This window comes from Neodiprion lecontei, chromosome 1, assembly GCF_021901455.1.
Source record: "Neodiprion lecontei isolate iyNeoLeco1 chromosome 1, iyNeoLeco1.1, whole genome shotgun sequence".
Classification (NCBI taxonomy): domain Eukaryota; kingdom Metazoa; phylum Arthropoda; class Insecta; order Hymenoptera; family Diprionidae; genus Neodiprion; species Neodiprion lecontei.
The window spans coordinates 35989697-36013128 of record NC_060260.1 but is presented as its reverse complement, the minus strand read 5'-3'; the positions used below and the strand labels follow the sequence as shown (position 1 = coordinate 36013128).

At 41.9% G+C, this 23432-nt stretch overlaps 1 protein-coding gene across 5 annotated transcripts in view; it reads left to right on the top strand.

Moving 5' to 3' along the window:
• The first annotated feature begins 1756 nt into the window (after nt 1-1756).
• LOC107225710 (sodium channel protein 60E) overlaps nt 1757-23432 on the top strand; it is a 77247-nt gene continuing 55571 nt past the window's right edge. For 2 of the 5 annotated variants that reach the window (XM_046735898.1, XM_046735933.1), the window contains exons 1-2: nt 1757-2052; nt 3315-6892. In XM_046735898.1, the coding sequence (XP_046591854.1) occupies nt 5630-6892 (1263 nt within the window). In that variant the 5' untranslated portion in view covers nt 1757-2052; nt 3315-5629. Of the gene's footprint in view, nt 2053-2351; nt 2473-3314; nt 6893-23432 lie in introns of all 5 variants that reach the window. The other 3 variants (XM_046735917.1, XM_046735926.1, XM_046735906.1) reach the window with 3 other exon arrangements.

Genomic DNA, 23432 nt, shown 5'->3' with positions numbered 1-23432 from the left:
ACATTTTTGTAATGCCGGTTCCGCCTTCCCCGCATTCGACTAGAAACGATGCACCGTCCCGATGTTGGAGTGTTTGAATTCCCCAGGACTCTGCGGCCTTCACGTTTCGCCCCTCGCGTGTCACGTCCGACGATTCGCCTAAATACATCCGTCGTATCGGGGGTGGAGGGAAAGTCAAGGAGAAAGATACAGCCGCAGATACAGCCGCGAACCCTTTGCGCCATTCCTCTATCTAAGACACGCAATCGAAACTCGACTCGCCGACTGCACGCATAGTTTTTCATTAAATGCAATCTACAAAGTGCATTCGGCCCTGGCACGTATGTTGTAACGCCCTCGGATAAAATATTCCTCTGAAAGAATATCAAAATAGAGGGTTATTTTCTCATAAGTATCGTTTTTACTCCCTTCGTGAGGTGTAATTTAAAGCTTTGCTTGCATTCGCTAGACTCAACCGAGTATTTTCCCTTCGATTAGTTTTTACGGTGACCAATCTTTGAAAGTGGGAAATGTTTAACGTCGGTAGATTGTGTCGGTTCTGAACGTGTTTATTTTATGCATCAAACTTTGCAGCTCTCTTCGCAGGTTTACTAACATTTTTATCGCTTGTGTTTAGATTATTGTAAAAAATCTGCTGTTGATTTGTAAGAAAATTAACTGGAACCATCGATCATTTCAATTTTCAGTAAGAAGTATCCGAAAACATTAACATTTGCTAAATTAACTCTGCCACGCTTACGTACAATTTCGAGGTTCTGTTATAATATGAAGTTGAAATTTTTAAATTTTCGGAGCTAGCAAAGGTTCGTAAACCTGACACGTCTTGGCCGGATCCCCCATATAGTGAATTTTCCTTCAATTTTCATACGAATATACCAAACGTGCTTCGTATTCTAAGTGACGAGAAATTTGTTACGTTTTGATGTTCGATTTCTGAAGTAGTAAATCTATAAGGCATTATTCAGCCATGATTCGTGTGGACTTAACTGATACCTGAAGCATGTCCCACAACCTAAAACTGCAACATGATTTTCAATTTGGCAAACTGAGAGAGTGCAGGTAAGTTTTGAATCACGAATCATAAAGGCTTCTTACTCTCTTTCCTACAATAATTCATGGAAAAATATTGTCGTACAAATCTCTAAATATCGAGATCCACGTATCTCAAACGAGAAAAAAGGCTGGACACTCTCATTCTACACAAAATTCTGAACAAAAATACTCAAATACATTTTCATTTGACGCAGAAATAAAGAAATGGCACAAGCTCAACGTAATCGCAATATTAAATTCTTAGAATCCGTGCAATTTCCTTATTTCCACGTCAAATGAAAATACATTGTCGTCTTTTTTTTTCAGAATTGTCTACAAAACGGGTCCGTCGACCCCTTTTTCGCGTTTCAGCTACGCGGACTCCGACATTTCGAGACTCACGCACGTCAACGGTTTTTTTTCCCGGGACCGGGACGACATGCCCCCCAAAATTTGTCGCTCAAACTGCTCGTCCAGCCGCAGGTGGAGGGATCAACGTCGCGTTTCTCGACCTGCGAAGCTGTTTCGGCGTAGATAGCGATGAAAATCGGCAAAGGGGCGGGGGTGGGGGGGGGGGGGGGGCGGAAGCTCTCCCCCCTCCCCACCCGCCTCGTCGAGTATCGGCGTCCCTTCGGCGGTCGGCGGTCGGCGGTCGGCGTCTCGGTCGTCGGGTCGCTTTCGGTGCGGGTCTGTCTGTCGGTCGGCGGCCGATTTGACGTGACTCCCCAGTCACGACGAGCGACCGCGCGCTCGATAGGCGCGCGCGCCCTGATGTCCCGTTTCTCGCGGACAGTGCCGTTGCGTTTCGGCGATCCCACCACCGGCAGCAGTGCCGTCAGTGCTCTCCGTAGAGGCACCCGTGCGTTTTCGCTTTGCTTGACCGGGTTCCGGAGCCGGCAGGAGGTCGCGGCTCGTTCGGTAACCCCGCCGAGATCTGGAGCCGTATAAACGCGGTCCCTGGAGTGATAAGAAAACATCTACGCCCAGTGATATATATTCTACGGCACATACCATTACCGTGTAATCATCGTTCGGAATTTAGCTTTCGCCTTTTTTTTTTTCTCCAAATCCTTTCTTTTTCTTTTATTAACGTAGCGGCTGAGGAGAGAGAGAGAGAGAGAGAGAGAAAAAGAAAGGAATACCCCCACGGAATAGAATCGTAAATTGCACGCTTTGTCACTGGCTCGAGAATTCGATATTTATCACTAATGTTCGGAATTCGATACGAAAAATGAAACGAAAAAAATTAAATCGACGAATTATTTTAATCAGTTTGAAAAAATTTATCACCGATCACGTTTCTGTTTTTACCATTCTAGAACTGATTTTTCTCATGTACTGCAATAATCTTCACCGGTATTTGTCAATCTAATGTTCGGATTGGTTTTTCTTTTTACGATCGTGATAAAGGGAACGATAATATACTGGTCTAAATGCACGGTGAAAATTAGAGAAACAGTAATCAATACCTATATTTTTCATTATTAAAAATGATTTCAAGATATTGACACTTTCCGTTCGCCAACTTCCGAAAGTTGCGATGCCGCGACCGGCATACCAAGCGTCAATTCTCGTTTCTTATATCAAAAGCATCGGTAGCTTTTTCCCAACACGATATTTGATAAAGTCCAGTGTTGGTCCTTTATTTTATTTTCATAGTTTGTCTCTTTTCTACAAGTTGACAATGAGGAGTTGATTCGCCGGGTTAGCCGGGTTCGCTTACCCGGCTCTCTACCATTTTCTCTCCGTCTCTCACTCTCCATACGTTGAATAATGTTTAACACGCTGTCTGAGAGTGAATCTTTTGTCCGTATATAATGACCGAGCTTTCAAGTTATACTGTAATAAATACCTATAGAGCCAAGTCCTTATCACTCGTTTAAGAGATCGTTAATTTTGTTGTTGAGTTCTACACAATGACTCTCTACGTTTAAAATTAAACAAATTTTAATCCGTACACAATGACGGTGAGGTTTCGACTTAGAGTAATGGAGGGGACAGAGAGAGAAAGAAAGAGACAGGCATAGAGAGAGAGAGAGAGAAATTAGAAGCCATTTTGAAATTGACTGTATTCGATCGTTTCTCGAGCCACGCGACACTTGGCGAACAAGAGAGTTCGCGTTGACGTTAATATTGTTACTGTTGTTGTTATTATTATTGTTATTATTATTATTATTATTATTATTATTTTAACTTATATAATATATGTATATATAAGGACGAGGAATAATTTCGAAAATGGGGAATCCGTTGAAGTACAAATGAAAATGATTGACAAATAGGTGTACGTGACAAGAAGTCGTTTATGATCGAACCGCACGGAGCTGTACGGGGAGTATAGAGAGAGAGAGAGAGAGATAGAAAGAGAGAAAAATAGAAATAGAGATAGATAGAGAGAGAGAGAGAAAGAGAGAAAGTGGACGTGACGCGGTTCTTTATCGAGAAAGAATAAAATCGCAATGAGATGAAATACATGATATAGAAATAAAGAAAAAAGAAGGAAAGGAAAAACCAAAGGAAAAGTGTGAAACGTGCATTATGGTGTTCTGTTGAAAATTTTCGACTGGTGCAGTTTAAATTTTTAATACACCGACCTACCTTATACCTTTACCTCCTTACATAGACAGAAAACTCAATAGTTGTGGTCCTCGAGTGAATTATCATTTTGATTTTCCCTTCGGTATTTGTGTATGTGAATATAAAAAACAAAGAAACTACATTTACGTTACACCGCGTTGTGTCTCCGTATAATATGTAACGTAACGTTTGAATCATGCAATTGAAACGAAGAAAGTGAGTGAAAAAGATTGACAAAAAATTAAAGTAATAAATATTATACGACGGTGACAAGAAACAAAGCAAGGAATATATTAATAGTAAAAAGTAATTCAAATGAAATTAGGAAACGGGACGAATACTAAACAAACAAGCTAGTATAAAATTGATTGAAACATAAACAAAAAAAAATTTACCGAGTCACGTTGGATAATGTAATAAAAAAATAAAAAAAAAAAAAAAAGAAAAAGAAAGCAAACGTGCGGCTAATATTGTATAGACTTAGCACAGATTATAAATAATATTGAGCTGCTTCGCGAACAAGTATAAAAAAACATTTCGTTTGTGAAGTGATGGAATGAAAAAAAAAAAAAAAAATTTGTCTACGACTTGTGCTGTAAAGGCAACGTGTATATGAGCATGATATAAATTTTTAACGAATTCAGCAAGCAATATATGTACGTCTACACGTATGTACATGTACGTGGTGATACGAATTAAATTTTTTATTTCCATGCGCCCCACGATGACGGTTGACGATAATAAAACATGTCGAGAAGAATAATAATGCTACGAAAATTCGAACATTCATCATGAAGTGAAAAACAGGTGCGACGTAGTTCAGTACATAGAACAGTATCAGTTTTTATTTTACCCAGGTACAAGAAAAGGGAGAGAAATATATATACATATATACATATGTATGTATTCATATATATTATATGAATAGAGCACACCGTATGAAAGCTTCGCTGATCGAAACTGTTCACGTTTTCAATATCTAATAATGCGTAATATAAGTTGTACAAAAGGCAATTCAAGGCACTTTTGACCGTCACCATTATAGGTATTACGCATACGCAAATGGAAAAGCAGCCCGGCAATTTAAATATCGCTGTTTAAATTCTCGGTTTTAAAAGGACACGTCTACGTTATATTATACGCGGCTGTTGAAGCAGGGGGCAGCGATCTTTTCGTAACTAATTAACATATACGCTCATCTCATGACTGTGACTCGTAGCTTGTAGCTTATAAGGATTGTTTATTTGAAAAGTTGAAAATTTAATAATTATAAATAATTCTGATAGTGAAAATTTAGTGAGAAATAAATAAGTAATTAAAAGCAAGCCAGTGAAATATGCCTGTGCGATGCGATCGATCATCTTATTATTATAATCTACGGGTGGAGAAGATAAAATATAAAGTGCAGTAAAACGGATACGAAGAAGGAGCTAAAATTAAAAATAATCAGCGAGTCGTTGGTTTTTATTGGTGGGAATTTGATTACTAATATTAGTATTGCCGAAATAATTAACGAATAGATAAACTTGAGAGTTTTTATAAATTGATAGTCACATGGTGCGTTATCTATAGGATATAAAGTTACGTTTGATTCGGAATCGTGAGGAATGAAATAATTTAAACAAAAGAGTAAAAAAAAAAAAAAATAGAATCGAGATTATACCTACGAACAGAACAACATGGAAAATAATTTTCTGAAAATCGTTGAAATTCGACATAACTGAGTGAGGAGAAAATTACGGAAGAGAAGAGTATCGGCGAACATTCGAATCCCTGAGAATCGCGTAAAATAATAAAAACAAGTAATAAGAAAGTGAGAAGAATAAAAATAATAATAATAATCGCAGGATAAGCAACGTTTCGCAGTGGCTGAACGACCGTAGGTCGAGGGTGTGAAAAATTTTCGGTCAATAAGCGGCGCCGAAGGGGGTCACGGGGCGCACGTAAACGTGCATAAATAAAATATGTACGCGGGCAGCGGTGCTGAGACGGGTAAACGGGAGATGAAATCCGCGACCGAATGACATCTAGACAGGGTGGGGGCGGCCATGTGGGCTGCGGGGGCGGGGACCGGGCCCCGAGTTCGCCTAGCAGCGGCTCGGAGGAGAACGGATTCGTCCACCGGCCGCGGGTCGCCGGGCTCTACGCGAACTTGAGCAGAGAGGAACTGGACCGAGTCTCCGAGGAGGGGATATACGGGCCGAACGGGGACCCGAACGAGCGGCGAGATGCGTCGGGGAGCCAGCGCAGCCTGAACCTCCCCTCGATCGGAACGGGGGGCCACCCCAGGCCCCAAAGGATATCGCGGACCCCGCAGCCGCCGCGAAGATTGGCCGTTGGGGCGGGCAGACGGTCGGAAAAGCCGCGGAGGTCGTCGCCTGGAGGCCCGGGACGAGCGGGGCCCTCTGAGGGGGGGGCCTCACTGACCTCGCTGACATCGCCGAGGCCCCGCCGCGCGGAAAAGGGGCCAGCGTCCCGCCGCCCGACGGATTTCGGCTCGGCGGACAGCGTCGCGCATCAGTTTTACCGACCGAGCGCTGGGACCGCGCGGGAGTCACCCCCTACCTGCGGGGGCCTCAGTCCCCGCGATCACGAAATCGGCGACACGCTGTCGCCGCTGTTTCCGAGGTGCAGCGCGCGGCCCTATGCCAGCGCGTTCGGCGCTCGGTACCCCGAGGATTTGGGGCCTTGTTTCGCCGCCTACGATCCCAGGGAGCCGGGGCCCGCCGAAAGGGACGAGCGGTTTCTCAGCCCTCCGGAAGCCGCGGCATCTTGGGGAAACGGTGAGAAGACGAACCCCGCCGAGGGCACCTCGTCGGCGGAGGAAATCTCGCCTCGGAGGAAATTGGATCCCAAACCGCAGGACGGAACCCGGCTGCGACCCCCCCTCGCCGGCATCGCTGGGACCTCGGCAGATTCGGGAACCGGGGATTCGGGGAGCGCCGAGATCCAGGCTGAGGTTGTCGGATCGCCTCCACAGCCGGTAGCGAGCTTCTCGGACAATTTGAGTGCGCGGAATGTCAATCCTGAGAAAAAGTCACCATGCGGTGGTAACGGCAAGGGTACCGGAAATACCGGGAAACAGACTGTAAAACCGTTTACCAAGGAGAGCTTGGATCGGTTGGAAAATCGGACTGTTCAACTTGTTCGCGAGTACGGATTTCAGCCTCGCAGGAAGACGTCCGTTGAAGATGGCGCTGTGCTTCCACACAAGTTCGAACCATTTCCAGCCGATCTCTACGGACGACCCTTGGAGGAAATTGACAATTTCATTTATGACGAGGTACGTTGAGACTGCGGTATATTTTCATAATTTCGATTCATTATTATAATTTAGAAGGGAATTCTCCACTTTGTTCCAATTTGCCGTGATACAAAAAATCTTATAGACAATTCGAAGCGAAAGATGATTGGAAATACGATTTAAAAAATTATTGACGGAGATGAATTTTTTCACAAATAGCACTTATCGTACAATCGATCGTCTTCCGATTTGGATATTGTTCTATCAGGCCAGGAAAACATTTGGAACTATCTCTCGTTTGGTATTTTATACATGAACTTTTTTGGTCTCACAAAAAAAAAAAAAAAAAAGCGAATGACGTTTTACCCGATTTTGAACCGTGAAGCCTCCTTTTTGAAGCTTGAGCGACTCGTGTTTACGGTAAAACAGTAGTTTTGATTCTAGTGCAGGTCCGTAAATGGAACCGAGTCTTTCTCTGCTGATTTTTTCAAAGCTTTATTTCTCTTTCGCTTTGCAATTAGCAAAACGGCGCAGTGGGTTAACTCACGTCTAGACGAGCAATTTTGTTTCCAACGAAACTGTGCATGTCATTTGGCTAGCTAGCAGGGACACCGACTTAGCTATGCAGGTATAGTCGGACCCTGCGAAACTGTCGCTTCGTTTGGAACAGACGGCAAACGAGTTTTCCATACTTCTTTACTCTGTGCGTATTAAATTCTGCGTTCAGGTTGCCGATCGTTTATGCTTGCAAAAATGAGGAAGTTGGACGTTAAAAAGAGGGATTCGAAATTGCTGTGATCCACACCTCAATTTATGCATCCATGTAACCTGGGGGGCGATGCAAAACACGTTTTCATTACTGTGTGAAGTTTTAAGCGAGCTTGTGCAAACTTCACTTACACGAAATGTAAATGAGGTTATACAAAGTCGAGCTGAGTAAACTCTAATGCGATGGAGAAACACGTGGCTTTCATTGCTTCGGGTTTAACCGTGATCGTGAAAAGACAAAACCTCCGGTGCAATGGACGAGCTATAATCCAGTTATAGCTGAGAAAGTGAAACTATTGTCTGCGTATAGTGCTAAGGCTGCAAACCGGTGGATTCGATGAGCAGCCAAGCTTCGGCGTGAATAATAATTTCTATCCGCATTGTAATTCCATACTCGAAACACCGAAATTCTATTGGCTTTTTATCCATTTTCACCTAATTCTTATTCCACAATTACGTAGGTCTTTCTGGTTAAGGAGAAAAGCACAAGGCTCGCGGTTTTCGGTAGCTTCGCCGACGCTAAAACGGCCGGAATATTCTTCAGCGATCCATTCTGGATAAAATGCATAGAGGAAAAAGGACAACGGAAGTAGGGTGAAAGCGAGAGAGAGTGAGTGAGTGAGAGAGAAAGGTAAAGAGAGGCGGAGGGAAGAACGCCGGGTGATAAGGTGGTTGTTTTGGTCTACGGAGGATGAAGAGTGCTGCAAACAAACTCTCGGGCGTTTGGATTTAATGGCTTGCGGAGTAACTTTTCGCGAATGGTAGTCACGGGGGCGAGGAAAGAGGACTCTCATAAATCTTTCATTACATTTCTATCGCGTTTCTATACAAGAATGCGTACCTTCGTGTATTCGTGCGCAGTGTTGCAGACGAACACAGAGCAAGCTGCGAGTCTGTGTACGGAGAAACAAATAGCGAAAAAAGATTCCTGCTCGAGTAATACACGTACACATGTAGAAACATTCCAGACCATATACGTATAGGTATAGGTATCTATCGAGGTATATTAATTTTCGCCGAGTTGGAATCTATTTCCGCAAAAATTCAATCTAAACTTCCTCCCCGGGGGTTTCCTTCCTCGCTCGCGGATCACGGCATTAACAGCATCCGGTCTCGGGATGTGTGCGTATCTACATACGCGAAGGAAACTTTTATTTTTTTTTGCCGATTAATTTGTCTCTGGGAACGAATTCGGTAAAGGTCAAAGCAGCGCTAAGTATACTGATCGCGAATTCAACGTCGCGTCAAGAGGCTCGGTCCGTATTGACGAGACCTCGACAATCTTCCACAAAGTACGATAAAAATGAATGATCCGAGCGATAATCATAATTATTATACTTTTGCCAGTGGCATTGATAGCTACGTTCGATCAACGTATACCCGTGTATGGTATATCCGATAAAAAGTTTCGCGCAGGTCAAGGAATACAACTTCGCTGCACACTTTCCAAGCAGCCTCGACGGTCGAGTTCCATGGTGAGCAGAATTGATGCTCGTTTAGTCGAGAACCCAAAATCGCATCAGCGTTACGGACGTTGAGAAGGGTTGCGGACTGTTCGACGGTGTTGTGTACACGGATATTAGAGATCGCTGAGGGTGGGCGGGCTTCTCGCCAAAGGAACTCCGTGTGAAAAGATTACTCTGCCTATACTCGAGTTTATCTTTTACCGACAACATAACAACACCGTAGAGATATGGAGAGTCAGTTTCGAGTCGGTATTAACGAAAAAATACATCTTCAGATCAAAAGTATCTCGTCAGAGGAAATTCTTATCTGTGCAGTGTCAGCCACTAAACTGAGATTATAATAATGTTAGTATACATACAATGCGTGCATTTTCCAGAGAACATTTAATTTTCCATGTACTACCAAGAACTAGAGAATTCGTTTCAGTTTACTTAATATACTGACGATTAGTTTCGAAATAACATTTTTCGGTGATATATTACGTGTAGAGAAGAATGTTTTCAAAACTACTTTTTTTACGGATGAATTTTACACGAGCTGTTCTCCGCTCTTCCTACAGGATTCGTCAGAGCTATCCTGGATATAATCCGCAGTTCGTAATTAATATATCTTACTCCACCGCTACACTGCGCGTTTTCTGCACTGTGAAATACAGTACGAAAGTTTTATAACTAGCCAGGTTCGCGGACCATGAGAAAAGTTTTCTCACCGCTCAATCCGAAATTTTCCCTCGACGGATTTATATTCATAGCATCAACGAGACATTTATTATTTCGTTTCCCGTCGCCATTCATTATCCCGTTTCATGTCACTGGCAATAACCGATCGTTCATATGTCGCACGATGACTGACAAAACGTTACATCCGCGATCAACGATCTATTAATTACAATTCGTGTAGGTTTTGTGTTTTTGCGATCATCGCATTGCCGTTTCTTGATAGAAAATTTGCTAACTTTTTTACAAACGTGTATTCCTGAGCTAATGATCGGTAAAAATATATAATATATATATATGTGACATATCAATCGTGGTATACATACAATGTTATATCAAAATGTCGGAGAAAATCTGAAGAACGAGTCGTCAACATATAAATCCTTGTACTCAAGAACGGGATGAAGAGCTAGAACACACGTAAAATATACGCTCGTAACAATATGCGATTGCATCGCACTCGATCTTCGAGACCTCCGCTAGAATATGCTACGTGAAATTTGTATGTCTTTAGCACCTGTCTTATTCTGCGAAGAAATCCTCTCGCCAGCTATATAGCTCGTTTTATTGTGATCCCATCTTCTCAATCCAATTTTTCTCCCCCTTTTTTTCGTAAAATCTTCGAGGAAAGAATGATTGATCCTCAGACATTTCTGCCCCGCCACTGATACGAGTACGGGCATTATGTATAATAAAGTCGGGCTGATTTTTCCCTTAAAAAAATCATCGCTGTCTGTACGTTATTTATTATGCGCTGTTCGATCGCAAATTGGACGTGCAGTGTACGCATAATGGGTATAAGATATACGACGCATTATCTATGTTTGTGCAGAACTGCATGTCTTCGAAAACTGGGATAATCTCAACCCCCAAAATCCGAGCGTGACAAATTGTGATAAATTTCCGTAGTGACGCATATCCTTATACCAAAGAATAAACAACGCGGTAATCTCGGATTAGAATATACGCAGCCTATGGAATATTTGATTCATGATATAGGGTGTTTTCACGTTTTGTATGAATAAAAGATACCCTCGTATATGTGCTCAGAAACAAATAAAATCCATGGATTCCGATATTTGTTCGATATTCTTTCCACTTTTCTATACGCACAATTCCAGCGATTGTTTGATCAGCCGACTTTTGACCCTCGAGCATCGTCGGCGTAGTTTGATATTGCAATGTTCGTTTCGTTTATTATTTCCATTCTAGAATTCCAATCGATCGCCAATCTACGATTGAGGGACGACGATGCAAAGTAAATACTCCGAGCAGGATTAGCGAACTTTCTTCCATTCCGCCTCTTTATTTTCCGAGTCTTGTACAGAGAGCTCATCTTTCGTAAGGATCTTTTTTCTATCAGACACTAAAAATTGATGGGGTAAGAACGGTTTTTTTTAAACCAGCCTACTTAGCATACTTTAATTTGGTATCGTCGTCTGCAGTCTAGACGCCATAGAAGCCAGGTAACGACTATCCGCGTAACTCTCCTGGTGGTTTCAGAGATAAAAACGGTATCGTCGTGTACTGCGGTGTTAATCGTGTAAAAGAGTGTTCCTAACCTCCAATCTGCCTGCCCACCAGCGGCAGCAATCTATATCCCCAGTGTCGAATTTCCTCGGATGGACCAAGTTGAGGGAATGTGTATACATACACGTATGTAGGTATCAGAGTGTAAAACCTGGAACGAATTTGCCAAAGTCTCGCCTCCCTTTTCCCCGAGTTTACCACAGTTTTATCTCTTCTTTTCGCTTCTCGTCAAATCCTGTCTGATGGTATATAAATTGAAATCGCATCGAACAGAGAAAATAAACGATGAAGTTATACCGATCACGTGCATAAAGTTGAATACGATACTGGATTACTAAAAATGAACTCCCCTGTACAAGTTATCTTCATATCATGGCCGGTGTTAAAATTTTTCTTCTACAGATTAGAATTCCTGTAGTGCGAATGAAAACTCGGTGTGCTTCGTGAGAAAATTGTGAAATAACTGACGCGTGAGTCCAGACGTTGATGAAAAATGATCATGGCCGCCGTTGGTACACGCTTGAGATTTTATTTCAGCCAGGGAACGAATTTCACACCTCGGAAGGTGTCAAACGGTGTTGCGGGTGAAAAAAGACGATGGCAAAAATATTTCGATCATAATTTCACCTTCGACGAAAGGCTGTAAGACCTCGGAATTCAGCTTGCAGTGAAAACAGCGCATAGCCTAGATATTGTGCAACGCGCCTAATTGCTCACGTGGTTTACGCCCGATTTTAACTTTTTCCTCGCATGTTTTTATACCCTGCAGCTATACAGGTATACTCATAACGTATATTGTAGTCAGGTAGGTCACACACTGTGCAGCAGCGACATGCAGTTCGTTTCAAGGAGGAAGCTGACGTGTATGGAGTTACCTACCTATAACCTCGTACCTATGTATAAATATAACCTGCGTACAGAAATCCCACATATACATATATGTACAGCTATACACGATGTGCAATGATACGATACACGTTACATGTACTCTGCTGCATACCCGTTTATGCATACGAAGACAAGTCTGCGCATCGGTGACGTAGTATGAGCAAGAGGGAGAAAAAAGCATGGAAAAACAACAACAAAAAAAAAAACAGTATTATAAATGTGATAAAAAACCTGGCAAAAGAAGGAAAAAGGACGGTTCTTGGAGCGTTGGTAGGTTCTATGAGTACGTTATAGACTTGGAACAATATGTGAGCGAAAAATGTATGCGGTGTACTGGTGTAATGCGGGAGTGGAGGCGGTATGAGCATTGTACATTATGCATACACATATACACACTTGTATTTTGTACAAGATATGTGTTATACACAATGCGGGGGGCATTTATGTTTGTCGGCTTGCCTAGCCAGCCTAGGGGAGCTGCGATAGAAATATATATCTATGGCTGCAGAAATGTGCGTGTTACCGCACTGCGCCTGCTGACACAATTCGCGCAGGTGAAAACAGAGGGAGCTATAGCACCTCGCCTAGCGTCCGAGTTCCTCTTCGCGGCTTACTAATTTGCTTTTGCAGCAACTAATTCAGAGTACATATTAATCTTGCAAATGGTTTGCAACTGCGGCGTCGTTTTATCGTTGTCAAAGAGTCGGGGTTAATCGGGCTTGAATAGCCCATCACGTCAACACCCCATAAAAAATTTCCCCGTTTTTCACCCGCGCTTCTTTCTCTATTGGATATCGAAACGATAATTTTACTTATCGAAATACGAAAGGAGAGCGCTACTGCATGCAATTTTTATGTCGGTATAGCGGAGCTTGCAACTAACCGGGTTGTTGAAGAGGACAAAAATCATTTTTCACCGTTTAATTCATCGGTTAAAAGATGTTTTCGTGGAGACTATAGAAAATGAAAGTTAAATTAAGACGAGGTGTTTTTTTCGGTGAAACTACGGACTGGAAATATGGCTGAGTACGTGTAAGATTACTTTTTTTTTATCGCCGAGGATAATTATATTTTTGCAAAGTGATGCCGCTCGAGGGCGGACAGTCGAATACCGCTGTTTTGTTAGGATTAAATTTTACTCTTGTGATGTGTACTTATCTCGGTAGGAGAAAAACAAATTTATAAGCACGGGGATATATTTTTCATCTTCCTTTTAATCAAGTTTCATACCGATCTCTTGTGGTGTATAAATATTACCGTGTACCAACCACCCGGCGTATAATTTCGGGAGCCTGGAAGTAATTGCTCGAGGTTCGATAATCTGCACACGTTATTATAGATTGAATCCTCCCGCTGCCCTGTTTTCACTGAAAATTTCAAGTGCCTGGTAAGATTGAGGCTCAGCTTGATACCCGGTTGTTAAACATTTGCGGTTGATAAGGAACCAATTTACTTTCAGCCCCTGTAAGCCTTACTTGAAATCTTGCTGATCGGACAAAAGTGAGAAAATTTTTACCTATCGTCGTGACGAAGTGCCCACGTGTCGTATCTTGCAACAATCGTTGTTAGGAAAGTCAGTTATGGTTGAAAAAAATGTCCAAGATTAAAATCAGCCCCAAATGAATAACGTCAAACATTTTATGACTTTTTTTATTTATATTAATTCAATCATTTCGAATAGACGAAATACTTTTAGTTGCTACTGTTATTGAACATAAATCACGCGTCATTTATTATTGCATACGGTCTGGAGTAACTAAATCACGGAACTAAATCCCTACGGCACTTTTTTTTTAACAAAGAAAACGAGTTATAAATCTCTCATCCCACTGTCGGCGGATATGAATCCACTGAGAAAATATTCTTCATGGTGGTTAAACGGGGGGCGCTGTATAAATTACCTTCCCTTGTTATACCCTGTGCGCGTGTCTGTGTATTTACTCGTACCTTATACACCTTGGTTCCAGGTTATCATAGGTATACGAAAGGGCTGAAAGGGTCAATTGATCACGGCTTGTATGAAAAAAATACAACGAATATCGAAAATTTCAAAATTTTACTCGGGCGCTTAACGAAAATTATTTCCACCAGTGTCGTAAAGGGCTTATCTTTTAACACGGTGACCCTGCTTTTCTCTATTTTCCAGCATCCAGCAGCGGGTTGGATTCGTTTTGATTCCTGGATCGTGGATCTTTACTTTTCGTCATAACGCGGTGCAAACATTGACAAGCCGGGCTTGTAAGGGGAAGCGTGAATACTTTAGAGGATGAACTGAAGCGGGGGAAAATGAAAAGGGAAAAAGAAGAAAGGGGCGGATTTAGAAGAGGTCGTGGAGGTGGGGGGTAGGTGTTTCTGTTTCAGGCACGAGTCGCGACCCCCGACCTTTCAAACTAGGTTCCTTACTCGCGAGCAGTGCCGCAGTGCAAGGGAAGGGTCCAATGGGGGGGGGGGGGGGGGGGGGTGAAATCTCCGCATCTCCGGTTTCAGTTAATTTAAAATCATCACGATAACTTCGCCCTGCAGATTGTGCATGATTATTCATTACCCAAAGTCTCGACGATCTTCGCCAAGATGTAACAAAAATGGAACGAGAATATTATCCGGTAAAAATAACGAAAACATACATATGTATATCATAAAATCACCACTACATGTGCGGACTTTTTTCATCCCGTTTCTCATTTCACGGACGGATGGAAAATCCATATCGTCAGCTGAATTGTTTTTTCCTTGTTATGTACGACAATGCACCCAAAAATATTTGCTCGCTCGGGAGGAAAAGGAATAATTTTTTTTTTTAGGTTGAAATAAATTTCGAACGAATCAAATTGAATTTTCTCATTTACGAGAAGCTAACCATTAATCATTAGGTTCATAATCAAATAAAATCTCTTTGTCCCAAAACAAATTCAGAAAAAAAAATTTTCGACGTCGTCTGCTTGCCTGACTGATCAACCGTATTTACACACAACTTTCACCCTTAAATTTTAGCATTTCTTACGCGTAATCCGGGTTTCCTTGATTCACAAGCATTTGCGCGTTCTGCGCGGTTTCTTTCGCTTTTTTTTTTCAGGTCGGTTTTAAACACAGATTTCGATCTCTTCGAGCTCTGTTCAAATATCAGATCATTCCTGCACGGGCAAATATACGTAGACTTGGTAAACAAGGCCGGACGCCCCGTGTATACGAAGCAGGCAAGCGAGGGACAAGACAGTTTGAAAACAACGAGGAATATACAGAAAAACATTCCCAGAGTCTAGACTTGAACAGTCTTATTTATCTCCTACTTAGATATTTAAAAAGACTGTATTTTTCATTCTCACTAGAATTTTTTTGCACAACCTCCGTTTCCCTCTCCGTAACACATTTACTTTAAGCTCCGCGCCTCGCCAACGGTAGAATACTTTTTTTTTTTTTTATGCAATACATCACAGATGAAAATTGCATCCCTCTAACAGTTGTTTTTCTTCTTTTCACAGAGTTCTGAGGTATAAATCATTTATCCTAAATTCATGTGAAAATTCGTAAAAATTTAAAACGTTAATCGCTGAGGGAATTTAATCAAACTTTTCCATATCCGCAGGGCATTTGCAGTCAAGTGGGCCGATAATTGATCGTCATGGTAAATCGAATAGAACCTGATTCTGCGAATTCGCTTTGAACCTATACATCTGTGGATGTTACGTTAAGTGAAATCTTCGTGCTGAACACGCGCGTCGCCAAACCGTGATAATTTGTTCAGGGTTTCTTATTTCAAAATCATTCCTTCGCTTTCCCTCTTTTTCTATGTTCCGTTCGCTTACTGCCAAGAAACACACGCACACACGGCGGACTGACAGAATCGCGTGGTTCCGAAGGTGTTTTAAGCCTCGTGTAATGGGCCTCTGTTTGTTCAGACGGAAGGTTCTCCGATGCAGAGGGAAAGAAAAGGGTATGTTTTCCTTGCCAATCCGTAGGCTTCACGTGGCACAAAGGAAGGAGATGGATATGTTGACTTAATATAACACAAGTTTGACTTGTCACGGTCACAGTTACGTCTAACGTCACAGTTCGCGTCTTTCCTTGTCGATCTAACGTTTTGATTTTGTCGTTCGCTGATAACACGTCGTTCATTAGACAATATTATACGTATCCATAATACCGATAGAATTAAAGTTTTGTCATTTGACGAAAACTTTCGTTATCGTCATATGAATTGTGTTTGACGTTTTTTTTTTTTCTTACTTCCTTTTTGTATGAAATTACTAAAAGCTAGGACGATTAATGTTGAAAGGAAAAATTTATATTGCGCAGCGGAAGATGCACGGAGTTTTTATTATAATAAATTTGATAATAACCAGTCTCTGGTTTACAGTTCGAGCGGATGAATTCACTTTTCCACTTCGTTCCACTCAACTATTTTTTTTCGTCTCTTTCTAATTCACCGGAACAGTTTCAAACACAATTGAATTCTTCAGCTCAGCTCGTCCGCAGCAAAAACTTGAAACACGGTCGATGCAAATATGAAGAAAAAAAAAAAAGAAGGAATTTGCATATTGGTGCAAACTAAAACTACTTAGATAAGCGATATAGTTGCAAAAAATCTTCTTAGTTATACAGCGAAAAGTTGAAGGGCTGTGGAGAAAAAGGGGGGGTTGAATATTTTCCCCGATGCAATGTCTGCGCCCGGAATCTCACCCCGTACACCTTATATTATAAAGACGGTAAAACTTGCTCGTTTTATAAATGGCATTTCACATAACTAATAACGTTTACAGGACATTTCGCCACTTTATCCTCATTCTCAGTGATTTCTCATGTAATGTTGTAAAAGGCGGAAAGGCGTGACGAAAAATTTTGCACAGTCGTTTCAACATCCCATGCGGAATAAAGACCGCGAAACGGCGGAGAATAAAATAAATGAATGAGAAGAACTAATTACTGTCGTGAAAAAAATGATTCGAGTATTTTTTAGTCATTGTTAAAATTGCACCGAGAAATCTTCATCTATGTAGTATTTGAAAAGAATTCATGCCACGTAACTCGGGTATAAAAGTACGTTGTTACTGACCCGATGTTGAGATTCCTCAAGAAATTTCACGAATATTTTCAACATCGTGCCGAGAAGATGAAGCCGTTCAGATCTGCCTTCGCTGTTTTAGAAACTTGAAATTTGTTACAAACTGTGTGCCAAATTCCATTACAAAAATTTTTTTAAAAATTTAAAAAATTTATGTTACTCATAGCCTGCAGAGTTTCGCAGCTTTAAGAAATTTACGAAGTTCGTCGGTTCGGGTTTTAAACACTTTATAAAAAATTTAATCAACGTCTATACCTACATACAACAATATCTGCGAATCATGCAGGCGCCAAAGAGGCGCAGGTATGTTTCAAATTCACGATCGTAGTCGTTGATTCCCTTCTCTTACGTACTCGAGTCTGGAAGTTCTTATCGCGCCTGTGTACGAGAGATATTTAGCATTTTATGCGGCAGGCAGCGACTCCCTCGGTAGAGAATAAGCTCTACGGTATACCTACACGAATGTCTCCGTAATTTGCAAACTGCACCACGGCGTCTAACGGCGAGTCGAACTTACGTAAACCGTGCAGGGACGTCTGAGCTTTTGGTCGAGTTGGTGCTTAGGCATAAATACCTTGTTTATCTCGGGAAAGAGGTATTCAGAGGTCTGCCTGATACCCACCAGTAATGGAATAATGACCAATATCCACTCCAGGGGTCAATGTAGGAATGAAACGCGCACCGTGTCGATGCTGCCGCTCCGCAGTGACGCTTGTAGCTACCTAAAACCTGCAAGTAAAAACACCAGCGAACGAAAATGAAATGGAAAATTACCAACGAAATTTACAAACTTTCCTCGCGCGACTCTGTCGCGTGTGTTATTTTTTTTTAATTTCATTTTATATTCTTTATTTTTTGCTTCAAATGAGCGCGTATTAGGTAGGAAACAAAATTACGCCGCCTGCAGTTTTCATACCGGTATTAGGTAGGCGAGAAAAGTTGGAAACTACCTTTGCACCGTTGGAGTAAATGGAACTGCTCGGGCTTTTTTTCCTTTTTTTTTTTCCTTCATTTATCAAAGCCTGACTATAAGGTACTGTGACGATTTTTTCACGTTTTTAACACGAGGGTGAGGTGGAAGCTTTTTTTGATGCTGGTTGATGGGAATTCGAATAACGGCGATGCTTCGTACAAAGCGATGACCAGTCCGAAGCTCGTACGATAAAACCTTGTAAATTTAATATAACCGCACGGTTAACGGTCTTACGGGCATATCTAGATCATGCAGTTCAGGCTCGACGTCACGCAGAGCAATTTCGTGATCGTAGGTAATTGTGAAACTGCAGTGAGCTTTAAGGCCTCGTGTGGTCACAGTTTACATTTGAAAACCCGAGCTTTCATTCGCCGTGATTTATCACGGATACAATTGCGCGTGTCGTATAATATATAATAGTTGCAATTCTAACGGCGACGTTAGACGGAAGTTTCTCGTGTTATTGCGGGAATTTTCCGTTGCGATGAAAAATTTTTTTCGACACGGGTGAAAAATCAAACAGGTTATCACCGTGAAAAGTAAACTTCATGGGTTTTCTTTGTAACCATGAAACGTGATGTTTATATTGAATCGTTTGCTGGTGTTTCATTTTTCCATTTTCTCCGCAGGCGACGATTTTTTACTTAAACACGTTGCTGATTCTTTCGTTTTCAATCCATTTTTTCGAACGGAAAATTGCGACCACGCAAATTTCAGGTTTGACTTCGGTCGAACGTTCCGTGACTGTAACTTGTGATGGAAATCGGGTCAACCGAAAAGGAATCCCGATTCTAAAAGGGACGGATAATTCTCCACGATTTATATTTTGCGGTATTCGTGTTAATCGAGGTGACGATCATCCGGTTAACAGTTGTTCAAATACACCGAGAGAGAAACAGCAAGCGACTCGAGACGAGCAAACTTTCGAGTGGATCTATTCTCGCATAATTTATACGCTTATAAAGTCATGCGAATTTGTTTAAAAGTTTTCAAGATCACGGACCTCGATTTTGGCTATAAATAACAACAATCGTGTAATAAAATAATTTCATTTAGACGGAGCTTAAATGGTGCTGTTAAGAAAGCGTGTAAAATTCCGCGAAGCAATTGCATATCAAAATCCGTAGCTGTGTTGCATGAAGAAGTAAATTGGAAGAAATGCAGTGCCGGTTATTTTATTCAGGGATCAGAAAAACGTTGGACGGGCGAATTGCGCGGAAATTTTATGGACCATCCGCCGACATTGCCGTACCTGTAACACCAGGCTGCACCGGAATCATCCACGCGATAAAAGGAAGACCACGAACAAGAAAAGAACTTGAGGGCTGATTGTGCGGATCTCTCTCCCCCAATTTTACGCCCGTCTTATCGCGATTGTGTCCGTCAGTGTGGCTCGACACAGACACACGCGAGCGTATGTGTGCATGATTTCCAGATGGCCCTCCATAATTCAAATCTCATCTTTCTGCCCGGTTTTCGCCCCTCTTTGCGACGGAGCGGCGCAGACTCAAATCCCTCCCGTCTTCCACCGACTATCAACCCCGTACCCCAACTCATCCCTAACCTCGCCCTCTTTTGTCTCTTCGACGCTATTTTTATCCCCAGGGATCCCCGGCAGGCTGGTTCTTTTTTTCTTCTCTCTTTCTCTCTCTCTCTCTCTCTTTTTTTTTCTATTTTTTATTTCATTCTACGAGCTGATTTTTAGACCTCGCGTAACGGCGAATACGTGACCGGATCACCCACTGAGATAAAAAGAATTTAGAGTTAGAGTTCCACGTTGGAACGAGCGCGTTATTCCGTACAAGAAAACACTGCTAAAATGCCTTGAGGAATAACCATTCGTCTTGTACTCGTGGCCGGGGACTTCGAAATCTGGGAAAATTGGGAGAACGATCAATCGGTAATATCGGACTTGAAAAGAGTGAAAGCCCGTAGGGCGCGGAAGAAAGTCTATTCAAGAAATTGAACTTCGGAAGGGTGAAATCGAGGCTCAATTGAACTACGGCCGGTGGATTTATCCTTGCACAAAGGAGGAGCCGAAGGATCAGAGTTTCTACCAGGTTGATATCGATCACTCGGAACACTTTGCAAGTGGAATGTCTTATCGGTAATTTACATAATTAACCAAAAACAGAACAAGTATGCATCGGTATCTCAAACTCAACCCCGTTCCACCAACGAAACTTTCAGTCGTAAGAGTCGGTCAATTAAGGACGGGCTTTCATTTCGACCATGTCCTCAATTTGAAGAGCAACCGAACGAAACGACTCGGCGTTCCTAAACAGATTATACTTTATAAGAGATCCTCCTAGCTTGCCGACGTAATAATTTGAAAAATACTTGGCTAATGAACAACTGTCTCGTAATAAAATTAATTGAAAGAATCGATTTTTAGTTGAGATAAAAAGAAAAAAACAAAATTACCCTTCGGAGGTGTGATCGTTAGAAAACTCTGGCCTCGATTCAATGCTCGAAACGAGTTTCCCTGTGTTTTCATTTTTATATTCTCTGATTAATCCATCAGATATACAATGAAACGTACTTAGACCCTCTCTCATCAACGGGACGCGAACAACCGCCGGTTGGATTTTACTCCAGAACACAGTTCACGAGGCGCTTCACAGGAGCTTACAAGTTCGTCGGCGCGTCCAACGGGAATCGCAGTGACAGACGGGATCGCATTTCTCCACCTCTGATTTTCACCTACCTTCGTCCATTTATCTTTTTCACACTATATTCTCGGTATAAAGTCAAAGAATTTTCTACTATACACGCAGAGTGGATCAGGAGTATAATATTATAATTGTACAGTAGTGTATTTATTCCTTGAGCAGAAAATTTGTTGTACAAAGATCCTACCTCACTCACTATATCACTATAATCTGCTCCGTCAGCCCTTCGGGAGGACTGTAAGCTCCTGGTTCCTTCGAAAAAAAAAGGATGAAACTTTCACTCCGTCCTCCACGGGTATTCAAATACTGCAGGGTTGTGGGATATCCGCGGCAATGAACCCTCGGGGTGAAAAATGACTCGGAATCAGTTGGTGGGCTTGGAAAGTCGCGACGACATTCAAAGATTTCCGAAACACGGGCTCCTCAGCTCGTGGATTTCAAGAGCCGCGGGGCTGTCTTAACCGGTTGACTAGTAATGGATTATACATGTACATTTGAAGAATTCTGATGTTTCTCAATGGATTTGGACAAAAATTGGTACATTTCCGTTTTACGGGTCGTTGAATTGAAATTTGTAAAATTGGGCAGTTGATCTGAAAATCATCACTCGAGGGTTTCTTGGGTCGCTGATTACGAATCCAAAATTGGATAATAAAAAAAAGAAAAATGACTATAAAGTAATAAAAACTCAGCTCTAGTCTAAATAATACTAACCAGCCCTTTCAACAATTCCAGTCTGTTGCCAATATAAAATAAGGAGTGAAGTTAATTCAGGACTAGTCTCTTGATACGTTGGGGATCATGTGACCATGTAAAAGACGATAGCTGAAACCATGTAGTTAGGTGCCCATTTATTTTACAAAGCAATAAATTTGTAACAAAAAAATTAACAATAAAACTGAAAGCTTACTCCGACTCACCGGTATTTTCACCCTCAGGGGTTGGCAAATTCAAAAACTTAGTTCTGAAATGAAGTCAGGCATCCCAAAAAAACCCGGGTACCAATTTTGGTGTAAGTTGGTCGGAATTGTAGGTGGCTACCAGTTCTGGCAGGAAAACTGGATAAACTCGTATCAACGAACCGGCTAAATTCCGGCGCCTATATCGGAGTTCGACTCGAGGCGTCGTGTGTCCTTGACGCTCCCTTTTCGTCCTTTTCATCCTCCGTTCTCGATCCTTCGGTCCGCCCCTCGTGCTCCCTTAAAAGTGTCGTAACAGACCAGGGAAAGTTACGAGGCCATATTTCTCACCTCGATATATATCGTAACACAGTTGGCACGTATGCAGTGTCTATGCAGTGGGTATGACGTACGTGATAAATATCGAGAGCTAAAAACCAAATGGGCGTAACCCACAATTTTTCAGAATTTGATGATTTTACTGCCGTAAGGGCGTATGCAACGAAAATAAAAAGAGGCGGATTTATCTCGAAAATCGAAAAAAAAACAACGGGTTGCACCCCTTTTCGTTCTTATCCCTCGTACGTATAAGGAAAAGTTTTCTTCACCCCGATACATCCTCGGATCCTCGTCGATAGCTCGGCGAGCAAAACAACGGAATAAACTCCCCTGTCACGGACCTTTCCAACCGATTTCGTACACTCGGGGACAATTTTTCAAATGCTTGAATTTTGCCGGACTGACCATCTGGAAGATATCACATAATTTCGAACCGGCTTTCGCCCGCGGGAGCCGAACACAAAAGGAATCAAATACCGGGGGTGGAGGACCATTCGGACAGAGGATCAGGGATGAAAATATCTAACCACCTGAATAGTTAGGGCTCAATTTTACCGGACCAATGCACCGCTCTACAATCCGTCAACAGGACTTTCCATCGCGTCTGATCGTTCTTTTTTTATTCTTTTGATGTGAAACATCTATAGCCGCACGTAAAACAGATTTCTGGCGTGGCGACGCAAGCCGTGGCGACGCGTCGCCGTGCGCAATCGACTGTGCATTGTATACTCCCGGAGTGTATACAGTGTTTTGTTTTTGTTTACTACAGTACACATAACCTGTGTTTTACTTGAAAACAAATTATTCTGATAATAAAATGTCTGACAGTAATAATTTAGAGAGTGAAAGTGATCAGCCTCCTGCAAAAAAAGCAAAATCACCCGATGACACACTATCAAGTCATAAGTAAGGTAATTATATTTTTATAATTAAAGTGTGCATTTATCTGTGCATTGAGCACGCGTATATTTGGTGTGTTTTTGATGTGAAACATCTATAGCCGCACGTAAAACAGATTTCAGGCGTGGCGACCCAAGCCGTGGCGACGCGTCGCCGCGCGTGTTTTGTTTTTGTTTACTACAGTACACATAACCTGTGTTTAACTTGAAAACAAATTATTCTGATAATAAAATGTCTGACAGTAATAATTTAGAGAGTGAAAGTGATCAGCCTCCTGCAAAAAAAGCAAAATCACCCGATGACACACTATCAAGTCATCAGTAAGTTAATTATATTTTTATAATTAAAGTGTGCATTTATCTGTGCAT